At 54.2% G+C, this 16,727-nt stretch overlaps 1 protein-coding gene across 1 annotated transcript in view; it reads left to right on the plus strand.

Moving 5' to 3' along the window:
- Window positions 1-14,384, plus strand: part of syngap1b (synaptic Ras GTPase activating protein 1b) — a gene marked incomplete at both ends in the record, with an annotated part of 51,009 nt that extends 36,625 nt beyond the window's left edge. The window contains 10 exon segments of the mRNA XM_080500594.1: window positions 1-123; window positions 126-287; window positions 289-405; window positions 408-437; window positions 1,026-1,463; window positions 2,374-2,547; window positions 3,412-3,623; window positions 3,914-3,986; window positions 5,732-5,793; window positions 14,264-14,384. The exon segment at window positions 1-123 is cut by the window's left edge and continues 54 nt beyond it. Coding sequence (XP_080356720.1) covers window positions 1-123; window positions 126-287; window positions 289-405; window positions 408-437; window positions 1,026-1,463; window positions 2,374-2,547; window positions 3,412-3,623; window positions 3,914-3,986; window positions 5,732-5,793; window positions 14,264-14,384 — 1,512 coding nt within the window.
- Window positions 14,385-16,727: the final 2,343 nt, after the last annotated feature.

Here is a 16,727-nt window from a genome sequence, read left to right on the forward strand (position 1 = left end):
TCAGCTGGCTCCGGCGGCTCCAGCATGTCCGGCGGCCTCCGGCTGAGCCAGCTGAGCCAGATGGGCACCGCCACCGACTCGCTATCGCAGCAGCAGCAACAGCAGGCCGCCGCCATGCGCTACCCCCGCTTTCCTTCCAGAATCCCCTGTTCCACCTGGCGACCGCCGACGGGCCCCAGCAGCACCCGCTCCACCACCAGCACGGCCGGGCCCCGCCCCCGCCGCCCCTCCTCCTGGCCCCCGAGCCCGAACCCTCTCACCAGGCCTACATCCCGCAGTTCGCCCACGGGGGGGTTCTCCCGCAGCGAGGATCTGTCCACGCTCAGGACCCGGGACGGCCACCTGGGCCAGCCCAGCATCATCCACTCCCACAGCTACAGCGACGACTACAGCCGCGCCGAGTTCGCTCCGCCGCCAGATGTCCATCCCATATGCAGGTATTCGCCACAACCGCTCGGTTCCGTCCGCGGACGTTCCCAGACTCTGCCCCGTAGCACCGGGACCAGGGCCTCCGTCAAACCCAGGGCCTGAGTTTCCACGGCAACCATTTCAAGTGTCAACCAAAAACCTGTTGCGGAAATTTTTGGGTCCATTTCCACAACAACGGACCTCAGAGCCACTGACGACACAATGACGTGGAACCGTGTTTCAAAAACACCCCGTTACCGGGTAGACGGTCCTGGTCTTGGTTCTGGTCCTGGTCCTGGTACCATACTATCTGGTAGTTCTCTGCACATGCTCACCAGAGACCATGAGAACGATTCTGCTTTCGGTCTGAGTATAATATTCTTCAGAATCCACGACTTTATTTCACTTTGATCTACTTTGATCTACTTTGTTGTCTGTGATAACGTGACATGACTGGGACCAGCAGGGACTATATTCTGAGCTCGGTAATACTCAGATCTACTGTTTCATGATGTTGGTTGACGGAGCGATTCCAGTTCCGCTGGAATGCAAGGCAGAGGTCCTCTGGTCTTAACGGTATGGCTGATGCAGTTGGGTTTCCATGCCTCGGGTTTCAGGATAACCTCCACCAACAGCAGCAGATGTTGGGCATGGCGTCGCAGACGGGGACCTCGCACTCCTCGCTGGCGACCACGCCCCCCACCACTGTCCAGCCCATGAGGCAGAGTTCTGTGGCCCCGCCCCCACCCCAGCGGGTCAAGTCCCAAACGTCCCACCAGTTGTCGGTCAGCGCCGCTGCGGCGCCCACCGCCCCGGCGAAAACTCGCCCCCAGAGCGGCAACCTCCTGCAGTCGCCCGAGTCGGGCTACGGCGGCGGCGGCAGGCAGCACGGGCCGCGGCAGCTGTCCGTCAAAGACAATACCGCCCCCGGCCTGCCCCACCAGCAGAGCTCCACCCGGGACGGGGGCAGTCCACAGGGGACGGCCAATCAGAGCGCGCAGCAGTCTCCACAGCAACCGCAGCAACATCTGCTCAAACCCACAATGAGCAAACAGGTGACTTCCTCCACAACGCCAACAGGTCACACCCTGAACAACAGGTCACGACCCTGAACAATAGGTCACACCCTGAACACGTCAATAGGTCACACCCTGAACACGTCAATAGGTCACACCCTGAACAACAGGTCACGACCCTGAACCACAAGTCACACCCTGAACAACAAGTCACACCCTGAACAATAGGTCACACCCTGAACACGTCAACAGGTCACACCCTGAACAACATGTCATACCCTGAACAATAGGTCACACCCTGAACAACAGGTCATACCCTGAACAACAGGTCACACCCTGAACACGTCAACAGGTCACACCCTGAACAACAGGTCACACCCTGAACAACAGGTCACACCCTGAACCACAAGTCACACCCTGAACAACAAGTCACACCCTGAACAATAGGTCACACCCTGAACACGTCAACAGGTCACACCCTGAACAACAGGTCACACCCTGAACACGTCACAGGTCACACCCTGAACAACAGGTCACACCCTGAACACGTCCAACAGGTCACACCCTGAACAACAGGTCACACCCTGAACACGTCAACAGGTCACACCCTGAACAACAGGTCACACCCTGAACACGTCAACAGGTCACACCCTGAACAACAGGTCACACCCCTGAACAACAGGTCACACCCTGAACACGTCAACAGGTCACACCCTGAACAACAGGTCACACCCTGAACAACAGGTCACACCCTGAACAACAGGTCACACCCTGAACACGTCAACAGGTCACACCTGAACAGCAGGTCACACTCTGTACCTGAAAAACCAAATTCAGGCTCCATTGTCAATGAAACACGTTGTGCATCATCGTCTGAGAGTTGTTGTTTGAGCTCCGGTTAAAATGATGACTGACCCTCCACCGCCCCACCCCACCCTTGCACCCGCAGGGCTCCCAGACCCCCTCCACCCTCAACCCCCCCACCCCAGCCAACGAGCGGACGGTGGCCTGGGTCTCCAACATGCCGCACCTGTCAGCCGACATCGAGAGCTCACGGATCGACCGCGAGGAATTCAAGCTGAAGGAGTATTCCAAGAGCATGGATGAGTCCCGCATGGACAGGGTGAGTGACCTTCGGCAGGGTGAGTGACCCTCAGCAGGGTGAGTGACCCTCAGCAGGGTGAGTGACCTTCAGCAGGGTGAGTGACCCTCAGCAGGGTGAGTGACCTTCGGCAGGGTGAGTGACCCTCATCAGGGTGAGTGACCCTCGGCAGGGTGAGTGACCCTCAGCAGGGTGAGTGACCTTCGGCAGGGTGAGTGACCCTCAGCAGGGTGAGTGACCCTTCGGCAGGGTGAGTGACCCTCAGCAGGGTGAGTGACCCTCAGCAGGGTGAGTGACCTTCGGCAGGGTGAGTGACCCTCAGCAGGGTGAGTGACCCTCAGCGGGGTGAGTGACCTTCGGCAGGGTGAGTGACCCTCAGCAGGGTGAGTGACCCTCAGCAGGGTGAGTGACCCTCAGCAGGGTGAGTGACCTTCGGCAGGGTGAGTGACCCTCAGCAGGGTGAGTGACCTTCGGCAGGGTGAGTGACCCTCAGCGGGGTGAGTGACCCTCAGCAGGGTGAGTGACCTTCAGCAGGGTGAGTGACCTTCAGCAGGGTGAGTGACCTTCAGCAGGGTGAGTGACCTTCAGCAGGGTGAGTGCTAGCGGGTTAGCTCTTCTTTAGAGGAACAAATTATTGACTAGTAAAGATGCAAAGAACAAGATAATCCACCATGTTGCTCTAGGAAAGGGATGCTAATGCTACTGTCGCTGCAGGCTAATGCTAATGCTAATGCTACTTGCTGTGGGGTTTCGGTGCCGGACTGAGTGAATTAATCATGTGGCTCCTTCGGTGATAAAACAGGAGTTCAGTGCGTTAGAGGCGGCAGCTCGTTAGCAGCATTTCAAAGTGTAAGTAACTTTAACCGAGTGACTGATCCCCCGCAGGTGCGGGAGTACGAGGAGGAGATCCACTCCCTGAAGGAGCGCCTGCTGATGTCCCACAAGAAGCTGGAGGAGTACGAGCGGCGGATGCTGACCCAGGAGCAACAGACCAACAAGATCCTGCTGCAGTACCAGAACCGGCTGGACGACAGCGAGCGGCGGCTGAGGCAGCAGCAGGTGGAGAAGGACTCGCAGATCAAAGGGATAATCAACAGGTGAGTTGGAGGTGGTGGGGGAGGGGGTTTGGGGTGGGGGGGGGGTCGCCGTCCGTCCGTCCGTCTGTCGCACGTTCGGTTCTTCCTCGTGAAAATCTGGGCTTCACGACGGGCGGTGACGCAGGAAGAAGTAAGAGAAACTGCTTCCTGTCGGCTTTGTCCGGGAGCCAATCAGGTGAGAGCGTGGAGTCCCCGCCCCCGGCTGCTGTTGAGCCAGATGTTCCACACACATCTGCTCAGCCTGTGCTTGGACTCATCATACTCTCTCTCTCTCTCTCTCTCTCTCTCAGACTCATGGCGGTGGAGGACGAGATAAGGGGAGGAGCCATTATCGAGCCAAAGCCCCGGATCTTTGCTGATCAGGTCAGTGAGACTGTTTCTTCTTCTTCCGTCGTCGAGCTCGAATGCTGCTGCCCCCCCCACCCCCCCCCCCCCCCTCCCGCTACTGCCATGACTGTTTGCTGCGTGTATGTGCTCCTCTGACTGCCCCCCCCCCCCCCCACCCCCCGCCCCCGCCACCCCCCCGCTGCTGGGTTTGCCCTTAGCCAGAGGTCAGAGGTCATCCTGCCGTGCCGGTTGTGTCCAGCTGCTCCCGTCAGCGTTTTCTTGGTCCGTGGTGACGGTTGTTGTGCTTCTGTTGAGCTGAGCATGTTGATCCGAACCACCTGGTACCACCCGGTACCACTGGTACCACCCGGTACCACCCGGTACCACTGGTACCCACCCAGAACCACCGGTACCACTGGTACCACCCAGAATCACTGGTACCACCCAGAACCACCCAGAACCATTGGTACCACCCAGAACCACCTAGTACCACTGGTAGCACCCAGAATCACTGGTACCACCCAGAATCACTGGTACCACCCAGAACCACCTAGTACCACTGGTACCACCCAGAACCAGTGGTACCACCTAGAACCACCCAGAACCACCTGGTACCACCCAGTATAACCTGGTACCACCACTTTACCTCCGTCTCTACCTCTGTCTCTCTCTCTCTCTCTCTCTCTCCTCCGTTCATCCTGTCAAGTTCTTCTTCATGGTTTCCAAATCACCGTCCTTCCCTTTGATTTGATTCTCAGCTTCTTCTTTGTTGGAGTGCAAAGTTTCCTGTCATGTCTGTTGGCGTAAAGACGAGGACAGTTTGTTTGTTTGTTTGTTTGTTTGTTTGTTTGTTTGTTTGTTTGTTTGTTTGTCTCGGTGGGGCTGATGTGCACGTTTGATTGGAGCATGTTCCTACAGCAGGAAGTGACTCTGCTCAGCTGTTAACCAATCACAAGCCTCTGATCTGTGACGCATGAAGTGACGACCGTCTGCATGACCTGTGGCCACGCCCCTGCGCAGAGGTCACGCCCCTGCGCAGAGGCCACGCCCCCTCCCATGTGTCACAGTTCACTCCCCCGCCTGGCGGGTTTGTCTTTGTCTCGTTTTTATCTCCGTCTTCTTTAAGTGTCGTGAAACTTTTACATGTATTTTCATGTTTTTTGTTTCCATCGTCGTCGATTGTTTGTCCAGTTGGGGTGGGATGCTCTCCTCCTCCTCTCCTCCTCCTCTCCTCCTCCTCTCCTCCTCTCCTCTCCTCCTCTCCTCTCCTCCTCCTCTCCTCCTCCTCTCCTCTCCTCCTCTCCTCCTCTCCTCTCCTCCTCTCCTCTCCTCCTCCTCTCCTCCTCCTCCTCTCCTCTCCTCCTCTCCTCCTCCTCTCCTCCTCCTCCTCTCCTCTCCTCCTCTCCTCCTCCTCTCCTCCTCCTCCTCCTCTCCTCTCCTCCTCTCCTCCTCCTCTCCTCCTCCTCTCCTCCTCTCCTCTCCTCCTCCTCTCCTCCTCTCCTCCTCCTCTCCTCTCCTCCTCTCCTCCTCCTCTCCTCCTCCTCTCCTCTCCTCTCCTCTCCTCCTCTCCTCCTCCTCTCCTCCTCCTCTCCTCCTCTCCTCTCCTCCTCCTCTCCTCCTCTCCTCCTCCTCTCCTCCTCCTCTCCTTCCTGCTCCTCCTCTACCTCCTCTTCCTCTTCGTCCTCCTCCTTCTCCTCCTGCACCTCCTCCTCCTCCTCCTCCTGCACCTCCTCCTGCTCCTCCTGCTCCTGTGTTTGATGAGATACGGTGATTTCTCGTAGGGGAGGCGTCAGTCCATCCTAGTCCAGCCCCGTCTTGCTCCTGTTCCTCCCCGAGTCTCCAGGTAATAAACAAACCGGCTGACCGACTGTTCTGCTCCTCCTGCTGTGTGTCCTGTCCTGTCTCACCCTCACCCTGTCTCACCCTCACCCTGTCTCACCCCTCACTCTGTCTCAACCCTCACTCTGTGTCACCCATCACCCTGTCTCACCCCTCACCCTGTCTCACCCCTCACTCTGTCTCAACCCTCACTCTGTGTCACCCTATCACCGTCTCACCCCTCACCCTGTCTCACCCCTCACTCTGTCTCAACCCTCACCCTGTCTCACCCTCACCCTGTCTCACCCCTCACCCTGTCTCAACCCTCACTCTGTGTCACCCATCACCCTGTCTCACCCCTCACCCTGTCTCACCCCTCACTCTGTCTCAACCCTCACTCTGTGTCACCCTATCACCCTGTCTCACCCCATCACCCTGTCTCACCCCTCACCCTGTCTCACCCCTCACTCTGTCTCACCCCATCACCCTGTTTCACCCCATCACCCTGTCTTACCCCTCGCTCTGTCTCACCCCTCACTCTGTCTCACCCCATCACCCTGTCTCACTCCATCCATCTGTCTCACCCCTCACTCTGTCTCACCCCATCACCCCGTTTCACCCCATCACCCTGTCTTACCCCTCGCTCTGTCTCACCCCATCACTCTGTCTCACCCCTCACCCTGTCTCACCCCTCGCTCTGTGTCACCCCATCACTCGGTCTCACCCCATCACTCTGTCTCACCCCTATCACTCTCTCACCCCTCAATCTGTCTCACCCAATCGCTCTGTCTCACCCCTCGCTCTGTCTCACTCCTATCACCCTGTCTCACCCCATCATTCTGTCTCACCCCTCGCTCTGTCTCACCCCTCGTTCTGTCTCACCCAATCACTCTGTCTCACCCCTCGCTCTGTCTCACTCCTATCACCCTGTCTCACCCCATCATTCTGTCTCACCCCTCGCTCTGTCTCACCCCTCGTTCTGTCTCACCCAATCACTCTGTCTCACCCCTCGCTCTGTCTCACTCCTATCACCCTGTCTCACCCCAATCACTCTCTCACTCCATCCCTCTGTCTCACCCCATCCCTCTGTCTCACCCCATCACTCTGTCTCACCCCAATCACACTCTCTCACCCCATCACTCCATCATCACTCTAACCCATCACATCTCCACCAGATCTCCACCAGACCTCCACCAGATCTCATCAGACCTCCAGCAGACCTCCACCCGTCCCCCGACTGTGATAAAACCAACATGAATGATGTGAAATCTCCGTCTCGTCTCCGTCCTTCCAGCAGAGAACCGACCAGCGAGCCGCCGCTGCTCTCGTTTCCTCGTCTCGCTGGATTTTCCTGCCGTCAAGTTTCCGTCTGTGTCCGTTGCTGCCGTCTGTCGTCCCGGCTGAGCGCTGACGGTGTTTGTGTCTGTGGTCCAGGCTGAGAGCTGACGGTGTTTGTGTCTGTGGTCCAGGCTGAGAGCTGACGGTGTTTGTGTCTGTGGTCCAGGCTGAATGTTGACGGTGTTTGTGTCTGTGGTCCAGGCTGAGCGTTGACGGTGTTTGTGTCTGTTGCTGCCGTCTGTGGTCTGTGGTCTGGCGTCTCTGTGGTGGTGTTCGGTTGGAGGTTCTGGTTAAAAGCAGCCAGTCTGAAGCTTTGAACAGGTGAAACAGTGACGGAGGTGTTTTAGATCCGGGACGCGGTGACGGAGGTTGTGGAGGAGCTGCTCGGCGTTTCTGTCCTTGCCGGCGTAGGGAGCGTTTTGTGTTTCTGTCCCGTCCCCCCCCGTCCCCCCCCCCCCCCCCCCCCCCCCCCCCCGGCGCCGGCGGCAGCGCGGATCGGAGCGGCTCGGTGACGTCACCAACTGAAGAGGACGTCAGTGACGCTCCGGCGCCGGCTGAGCCGCTGCAGCATTTAATGTTAATGTGATATTTAATGTTAAATGCTGCTGGTGTTTGGTCGGTCCGGTGGATCCAGGGTCAGTGGGGGGGGGGGGTCACGGTGCTACTGGCATCCTGGGACAGACTGGTAGCACCAGAGAGCAGCTGGAAGTCATTTTGGTTCTGATTGAGAAGAGAAAAAAATACAAAAAAAAAACCAAATTTTGGGCGATTGTTTTTTTTCACCTGTTGTTTTTCCACAGGGAAACGGAAGCTCCGCCCACTCACAAGTGGCCGCACCGCCAGAAACACTTAATCCAATGATATTTTGCATTTGATCCATTTGTCCTGGACTGGATGCAGACCAACTATCTCTCCTCTCTCCTGGCCCCGCCCCCTCCCCCACCCCCAACCCCCACCCTCTAGCACCTCATTCCATCCATTCACAATATTTCATACTTCTCCTGTGTGAGCATGAAGCGGTACGTGCACGTCCTGTCTGGTCCACTGCTACACCTCAATTCCTGCACACCTCCGTTTCCTTTAATCGCGCCGAGACTCTGCAGGAGTTGCAGCCACGACAATTCAGACGCAACGATTTCAGGAGGTTGATCCACGAGTCCGAGGGCCTGTTGTGTCTGTCTGAGGAGCTCCTGACAGTAGCATCGTAGCATCGTAGCACCGTAGCACCGTAGCACCATAGCACTGTAGCATCATAGCCTCGTAGCACTATAGCACCGCAGCACCGTAGCACTGTAGCATCATAGCCCCGTAGCACTGTAGCACCGTAGCACCGTAGCACTGTAGCACCGTAGCACCGTAGCACTGTAGCATCATAGCCCTGTAGCACTATAGCACTGTAGCACCGTAGCACCGTAGCACTGTAGCATCATAGCCCTGTAGCACTATAGCACCGTAGCACCGTAGCACTGTAGCATCATAGCAGCATAGCATCGTAGCACCGTAGCACCATAGCATCGTAGCATCGTAGCATCATAGCATCGTAGCACTGTAGCACCGTAGCACCGTAGCACTGTAGCATCATAGCCCCGTAGCACTATAGCACTGTAGCATCATAGCACCATAGCACTATAGCACCATGGCATCATAGCCCCGTAGCATCGTAGCACCATAGCATCATAGCATCATAGCATAGCACTATAGCACCATGGCACCATAGCACTATAGCACTATAGCACCATAGCACTGTAGCCCCGTAGCACCGAAGGACCATCGCGCCATAGCACCGTTGCACCGTTGCACCATGGGCCTTGTAGAGTTCTGACCCTCATCGGTAACTTCCTGTTTGCTGCGACACAGACGTCAGTGAATGTCGCCGCGAGTCACAGCTTGATCTTAGGAGGCTTCCTAAAGGAGTTAGGAAAGGTCTTAGGAGGCTTCTTAAAGGAGTTAGGAAAGGTCTTAGGAGGCTTCCTAAAGGAGTCAGGAAAGGCGATCACATTGTTGCGACAGGCCGACCACACCTCCACTAGGTGGCGTAATAATAATAATATTAATAAGTGAAGCTCAGTGACGTCTGTCGTGGTGAAAAACGTAGAAATTCCATTAAATGTTTCTTTGAATTTGATTGGTCCTCAGTGGCAGAGTGACTCACGTGATTCCCTGACCTTTGGCACCCAGTTAATAGTCCTTAACGAGTCCTTAACAAGTCCTTAACGAGTCCTTGATGGGTCCTGAGCGAGTCTTTAGTGGGTCTTTAACGGGTCTTTCCGAGAGGATCCAGGCTTTAACCCCCCCACTGTCACTGTTTTCTCTTGTGCTGCCATTTCTACTGGTGTTTGTCCCACATCAACCTCCTAACTCACCCCCCCCCTCTCTCTCTCTCTCTCTCTCTCTCTATCTCTCCTCCCATCCCTTCTTCACCTCTTTTGGTCTCCCTTGCTTTGTCCCCGCCGTCTCATCTCGTTTCTCACGTTCCACCGTTTATCTTTGTACTCGTCATGTCTGCTTTAACTGGACACACACACACACACACACACACACACACACACACACACACACACACACACCCTTCCATCGCTCATTGAATGGCCTCTCTCCCTACGACCACCCCCCCCCTCCCCACCCCACCCCACCCCCACCCCTGTCTAGGAGGACCAGCTTTCCTCCCTGGGTCCAGCAGACCCCGGTGTGAGAAGTGAAGGTGGAGGGGGAGGAGGAAGAGGAGGAGGAGGAGGAAGAGGAGGAGGAGGAGGAGGAAGAGGAGGAGGAAGAGGAGGAGGAAGAGAGACAGTACCCAGCCATCAAGGCCCCACGGCCACTTCTTCCTGGGGGGTTTTCTCCGACAGCTCTCTGCACAATGGAGTCCTCCCCCAAAGCGCCGCCCCCCCCTGCCCCCCCGCCCACCTGTCATCCTAATGGAGAGCTCCACGGCGTCCAAACCCCTCCCCCCCCCCCCCCCACCATGACGACCCAACCCCCCCACCATGAAGGCCACCGGCCGTACCTGCCACCGCCGAAGGGGGGGAGGAGGTCAAACGCAACTCTGAGCCCAGAGAGGGACTGCACCCCCACCTAGAACCTTACCTAGAACCCTCCACCTAGAACCCCCAGCTAGAACCCTCCACCTCAGAGGGTGGAGGAGCAGACTGGGGGGGGGGGGCGTCCAGCTCAGAACTCCGACACTAAGGGCTCTTTAACAGACTCTCTACCTTCACCGAGCTTCACCTTGCAGGACGGCGACTCTTGAGGCCGACGTGTGAATCTGAACACGTGATCCTGCGTGGTTCCACCCCCCCACACCACCCCCCCACCCTCACCCACACCCCCACAACCCCTAAAAGACTTCGTGCTAGCCGTTAGCACTGAGCTGCCAGAGGCTCGCCCGTGATCTTTGACCCCCCCCCCCCCCCCGTGGACGTAGACGCATTGACCTCTTGACCCGGCGACGTGCGCTGGCGTCTCGTGCCTTCCGTTGTTCTGAACGGGGTTCCTGATCGCTGATCAATACCGGGCGATCGGTAGTGATCCAGTCCTGCTGGCGGTGATCAATACTGGGTGATCAGTAGTGATCAGGAGTGATCAGGAGTGATCAGTAGTGATCAGGAGGGAAAGCGAAGGTGGAGTTTGACTGACGGAGACGAACTTCTCTGGTATCGACTCGTAGTTTTTCTCTTCTCAAACTCAGAACCGATTTGATCAACTGGTGCTAAACTGTCGTCTCTCCTCCGCTGCTTTCTGTGGTCATCACTCTCTCTCTCTCTCTCTCTCTCTCTCTCACTCTCACTCACTCAATCTCTCACTCTCTCCCTCCTTCACTCACTCTCCCACTCCCTCCTTCAATCTCTCACTCTCTCACTTTCTCACTCTCACTCTCTCTCTCTCTCACACTCTCTCCCTCTCCCACTCCCTCCTTCACTCACTCCCTCTCCCTCTCTCACTCACTCTCTCACTCTCTCCCTCCTTCACTCACTCTCCCACTCCCCCCTTCACTCTCCCTCTCTCACTCACTCTCTCCCTCCCTCTCCCATTCTCTCTCTCCCTCGCTCACTCACTCTCTCCCTCTCTCACTCACTCACCCACTCCCTCCTTCACTCTCTCCTTCACTCTCTCCTTCACTCCCTCCTTCACTCTCTCCTTCACTCTCTCCTTCACTCCCTCCTTCACTCTCTCCTTCACTCTCTCCTTCACTCTCTCCTTCACTCCCTCCTTCACTCTCTCCTTCACTCTCTCCTTCACTCACTCTCTCCTTCACTCTCTCCTTCACTCCCTCCTTCACTCTCTCCTTCACTCTCTCCTTCACTCACTTTCTCACTCACTCTCCCACTCCCTCCTTCACTCCCTCCTTCACTCGCTCCCTCTCTCACTCACTCTCTCCTTCACTCACTCACTCACTCTCTCACTCTCTCCTTCACTCACTCACTCACTCACTCTCTAACTCACTCACTCACTCACTCCCTCCTTCAATCTCTCTCTCACTCACTCACTCCTTCACTCCTTCACTCTCTCCTTCACTCCTTCACTCTCTCACTCCGTTGTCTTGGTTCTGTGCGTCTCGTCGAGTCGTCAAGTTTCCGTGTCCGTCTTTATTTTGATTTTGATTTCAGGAAGAAAACAAAGGCACTCCTCCAATCCCTTCACAATAAAAGCCCTCGGCTCCCAGGGTCAAACACGCCTGTTGCTCTGGTGATTTTAAATCTTTCCACTTTCCGTCTCCAACAATCTGAAGGAACCTTTTGGGGGTTTTTTTAACCGCTGAAGTTGGAAGATGCTGGTTTTCTCTCTTGGCGCTTGTCCTCAGCGTAACTAAATACCAACAACAGGCCAGAGTATTTCTCTTCTGGGCATGCACTTTATTTTTTAAAGTCAACTAAACAAAGCCCTCGTGGCTCGATTCTGTGTAATCCATTGTTTGCATCGCCTGCCATGAAGTGCCTGGGATGGAAATAGCGGCGCTCCTGTGGCCAGTAGGCCAACTAGTCATCAACCAAACGCACTTTAAATATCCGCAAGGACCTTTCTTAGCGTTTTATTTGAAACGGAGTTTTATAAAGTGCATTGAAAGCGATTAAATTAGAATTTTGTGTCGAGGAAGTTGAACTGAATTTGTTCCATGTTTTTCTCGACTGAATGTTCAGTTTGTAACGTCCATCCATGTTCATTCTGTGTGTGACGTGTTGCTGCTGTGTGTTTCCTGTCTTTGTAGCCTTACACACACACACACACACACACACACACACACACACACACACACACACTCTGCTGGGCTTGTTGGACATGCAAGTGGAACTGAGAGCAGTTGGACAGTTTCTCCTCAGCCTTCCTCTTCACTGTCAGTCAGACTGTTGATTTACACGACGAATGGAAATACGACAAATGTTCCTCTAATGTCAAACCACCGAATGTTATTACACCGACAGTGGCGCCCAATTCAGGTGGATATTTGGGGGGGGGGGGGTTGAAGGTGGGGGCCTCGACCGGCGCACCTCAGTCCTCAAAATCTTTCATTTGTGGATAAAACATTAATTTCACAAATGTTATTTTGATTTAAATGTAATTCCGACAAATGAAAATATACATTTATGTATATATATGAACGGTTCGGACCTTGTCAGGCTTAAGAAGACTTTCCAGATACTTTGAGTGACGAGTCACTGGTTGGCACAAATATGAAGACATATATAATGGATGTGTTCTAGCTTTTATTGTGAAACGTAACAGGAAGTCACATGAAGGTTTCAACAAGCTGCTGACTTCCCCGTCAGGTCCCACCCCAGTCAGGCCACTTTTCTCAACATCACTCAGCTGATTAGCATCAATGCCCCCTGCTGGTGGCGGCAAACAGTCAGGATGTGGTGACTGCAGTGCTGAGTCGTGACCTGCCCGTCTCTGATTGGCTGACATTCGCCCTGCAGGTCTACACGGATCGCTGGGTTTGTTTTGTTTTGTGGAAGGTTCAGGGAGAGTCCAGGAAAAAGATGTTCCCCCTGAACTTTAACCTTGAAGGGGTTACCTCGTCTTTTTTCCCCAAGGGGTTCGACGGCACAAGCCGGGGTTTTACAATTTCCCCACTCTCGGACCCGTGTTCAAAAAAAACCCCCAGTTTTCAGGCTTCTGAAACCACCTGGTGTGGAGGAAAACAGCTGGTTGAGGCGAAGCGGCGTTCTGGTGTGGATAACCCCTTTGTTTTGAATGGACCCCCCCCCCTCCCCCCCGAATTAAACGCTAACACCCTCATGTGCAGAATGAGACGTGGTTGAGGGCTCCATCTTCTTCAGGAAAGCAGCGGTGTGGGGGAGGTTGGATTCAGGGCAGGCGAGCTTCGGAACATCACTGTCTGTTTTTAGACACGAGCTTTTCTGTGAAAATTCCTCAGTGACTCCGGTAAACAAGCAGTTTACTCGGAGCTAAATAAAAACGACACATCCAAAGACGAGTCCAGCTTTAGAGAGAGACTCACTCCTTAGTTGTGCTTCAATAGCTTCAATAGCTTGGATAGCTTCAATAGCTTGGATAGCTATGACTGGACAGCTGCGATGGGATAGCTATGCTACGATAGCTATGCTGAGATAGCTACGCTGCGATAGCATGGATAGCTATGCTGGGATAGCATGGATAGCTATGCTGGGATAGCATGGATAGCTATGCTATGATAACTATGCTGAGATAGCTATGCTGGGATAGCTACGCTGGAATAGCATGGATAGCTATGCTGGGATAGCATGGATAGCTATGCTACGATAACTATGCTGAGATAGCTATGCTGTGATAGCTACGCTGGGGTAGCATGGATAGCTACGCTGCGATAGCTACGCTGCGATAGCTACGCTGGGACAGCATGGATAGCTATGCTGTGATAGCTAAACTGGAATAGCTATGCTGAGATAGCTACGCTGGGATAGCTACGATTGGATAGCTATGCTGGGATAGCTACGCTGCGATAGCATGGATAGCTACGCTGCGATAGCTACGCTGGGATAGCATGGATAGCTATGCTGAGATAGCTACACTGGGATAGCATTGATAGCTATGCTGCGATGGCTACGCTGCGGTAGCTACGCTGGGATAGCATGGATCGCCACGCCGCGACAGCGCCAATGCGATAGCTGCCTGACCAAGCCCCTCCCCCCGTTTCTTCTCTCCCTGTCTGTCTCCCCCAGCCACTCTCGCAGCTTCATGGAGGACAGAGTGGAACCTAATTGGCTGATGCTCCACCATCGGCCGTCTGCAGGGTGGCACAGCCAAATGTCCCGAGCGCTATCTCGCGACGCCATTGGCTGACAAAGGGACCACTTGGGGCGCTGGCCCCATTCCCTTTGCTCAAGGGACGGTGCAGAGCCCCAGCGGACCATGTAAGGAAGCGCTGGGTCCTCCTTCTTCTTCTTCTTCTTCTTCTTCTTCTTCTTCTTCTTTTTGTTTTTGAGCCATTCTACCCGGTACCCTCTCTCTCGCCAAGAGTTCTGAGGTTGGATCTCCACTGTACTCGTATATAATCTAAACAAAAAGGTAGGCCCGGGGACGCGGCCCGGGGTTTTTCAGGCCTACCGAGCATGCAAAGAACCGCTATGCAGTCCGATCAGTCGGCGGAACGGAGGAACGCTAAGGCCAAGGAAGGAGCGATGCTTTAAAAAGAAGAGGAGAGAGGGGAGGGCAAGGTCGGTTTCAACGGTGCTTGACTTCTCTTCAAATGTCAGGAAAGCTGATTTCCTTTTTCCAAAGCATTTTTTTCCTTCCCTCCTTCATCTATCTATCTATCTATCTATCTATCTATCTATCTATCTATCTATCTATCTATCTATCTATCTATCTATCTATCTATCTTGTAGTATTTTTAAATTACCCTTTGATTCCTCAGTCTTTTGCTGTGAACTCATTATTTAACTTCTCACAAGCACTGGATCTCTCTCTCTCTCTCTTTCTCTGGAGTTCTGGACTCGTTGTTTTTAGCTCTTCCTCCCTCGTTCAGATTCCAGTTTTTAAAAGGAAAAAAAAAACGAACAAAAAAAAAAAACCCGAAATATGCACAGCCTGAAACTCGCTTCACACCAGGACTCGGTCCTTATTTGTATTTCTCTGGCGCTGCGGCTTCTTCTTACACTAGTGTTTAACAAAAGGCCACAGGACGAGACGAGGCGCAGGTGAGGAATCTTCCTGTTTATTTCTTTGAGTCGGAAAGATTCCCTCCGTCGGCCGGAAGTCCTCCTTTTCTATGACGCCAGTTTTCTTACTGAGACAATCTTGTAGAGGGAAAAGGGCCGAGCTCGCGTTTCACCTCCTCCCTTCAACCTGCTGTCACCTGACCTCTCCATTCAATATGCCCCGCCCCCTCTCAACCCCCACCCCCCCACCCCCCCCCCCGGCGGCCCGCCACGTGGAGCTCTCCATTCTGGGACGCTGGTCTGGAACTGGACTGTGGACCTGAACCCGGAGCTCCGGGTTTCAGACAGGCCCGCGACTTTACTGTCACCTGCAGCAGGACGGATGGCCACGCCCCCCCGTCGACTGGCCACGCCCCCCGTCGGATGGACCCCCCCATCCCCCCCCCCTGCTGACCACAGAACCTGCCGCTCCGGACCGAACCGGGACAGAGAGAGATATGTTAGAGGTCCTGCTAAACACGAGTGAATGTGTTTGTACATTAGTGTGTCCTGGCTACAAGCAAAGTACGGAAAAAAAATTTACAAAAAAAAAATCTATGTGTACATACTGGATATATGTGTATATATGGTATGTCTATGTGTACATACAGTTTGTTTGTACATGCAGAGTGTACAGTTATTTTTCCTCTAATGTTTCTCTCTCTTTCTACGACCAGGTCTTCTCACGGTACAATACCGAGGCCCGGGAGGTTTTTAAACGTTCTGACGCAGTGTCAGGAGCACTTTTCTCCGTCAGACTTAAGAGTCTCAGCCAGGTTCCGTCACGTCCTCCCACGCAGACGTAACCCACGCAAATCTTCAGCTTGCACTCATTTTCTGACCCAACTAAAGAGCTTTTCTAAGTAGACTTGGGCGAGCCGGCGATGTTTGTACATACGTAAGACTCAGACTCTCCCCTCCCCCGTTTTTGCGTTTCTTTGGAATCTCTGAGCTTGTTTTGAGTTCTCGCGTATCCGACTTTCAACTTTTGGGTTCCTATGGTATCTGTTTGCAAACGGTTGTCCTTCAGAGTTATATATTTATTCCGACAACCCTTATATATTTATTGAGATTTTTTTTCGTTCCCTGAAGTCTGCCTCTCACGGAGACCGTCCGAGCTCTGGCCCGCCGCCGCCGGTTCGTCTTTCCACCACCGGACTAAACGAGTGTGCCTCCACCCGCCCGCACCCCCCCCCCCCCCCTCTCCCCCGGACCCGAGCTCCGTCACCTCCACTGGTCTCCACCCCCTCCATGAGCCCCTTGACAAGCCATATCCCCCCAACCCCCCCTTCGCCCCCTCCCTCTTAAAAACCCTCTCGTCGTTTTTACAGGACAGATTTTGGGGATTTTGTGTATATTAATGGAAGAGTGCTGTTGAAGAGTGTATTGCAGTTGTATATGGATTTGTTCTGAATGTTCTGATCATTGAATTATTATTGTAATAATGATAATAATTATTGCCTCTTTGATTTCGTGGATGCGGTTG

This window comes from Blennius ocellaris (assembly GCF_963422515.1).
Source record: "Blennius ocellaris genome assembly, chromosome: 8".
NCBI classification, from domain to species: domain Eukaryota; kingdom Metazoa; phylum Chordata; class Actinopteri; order Blenniiformes; family Blenniidae; genus Blennius; species Blennius ocellaris.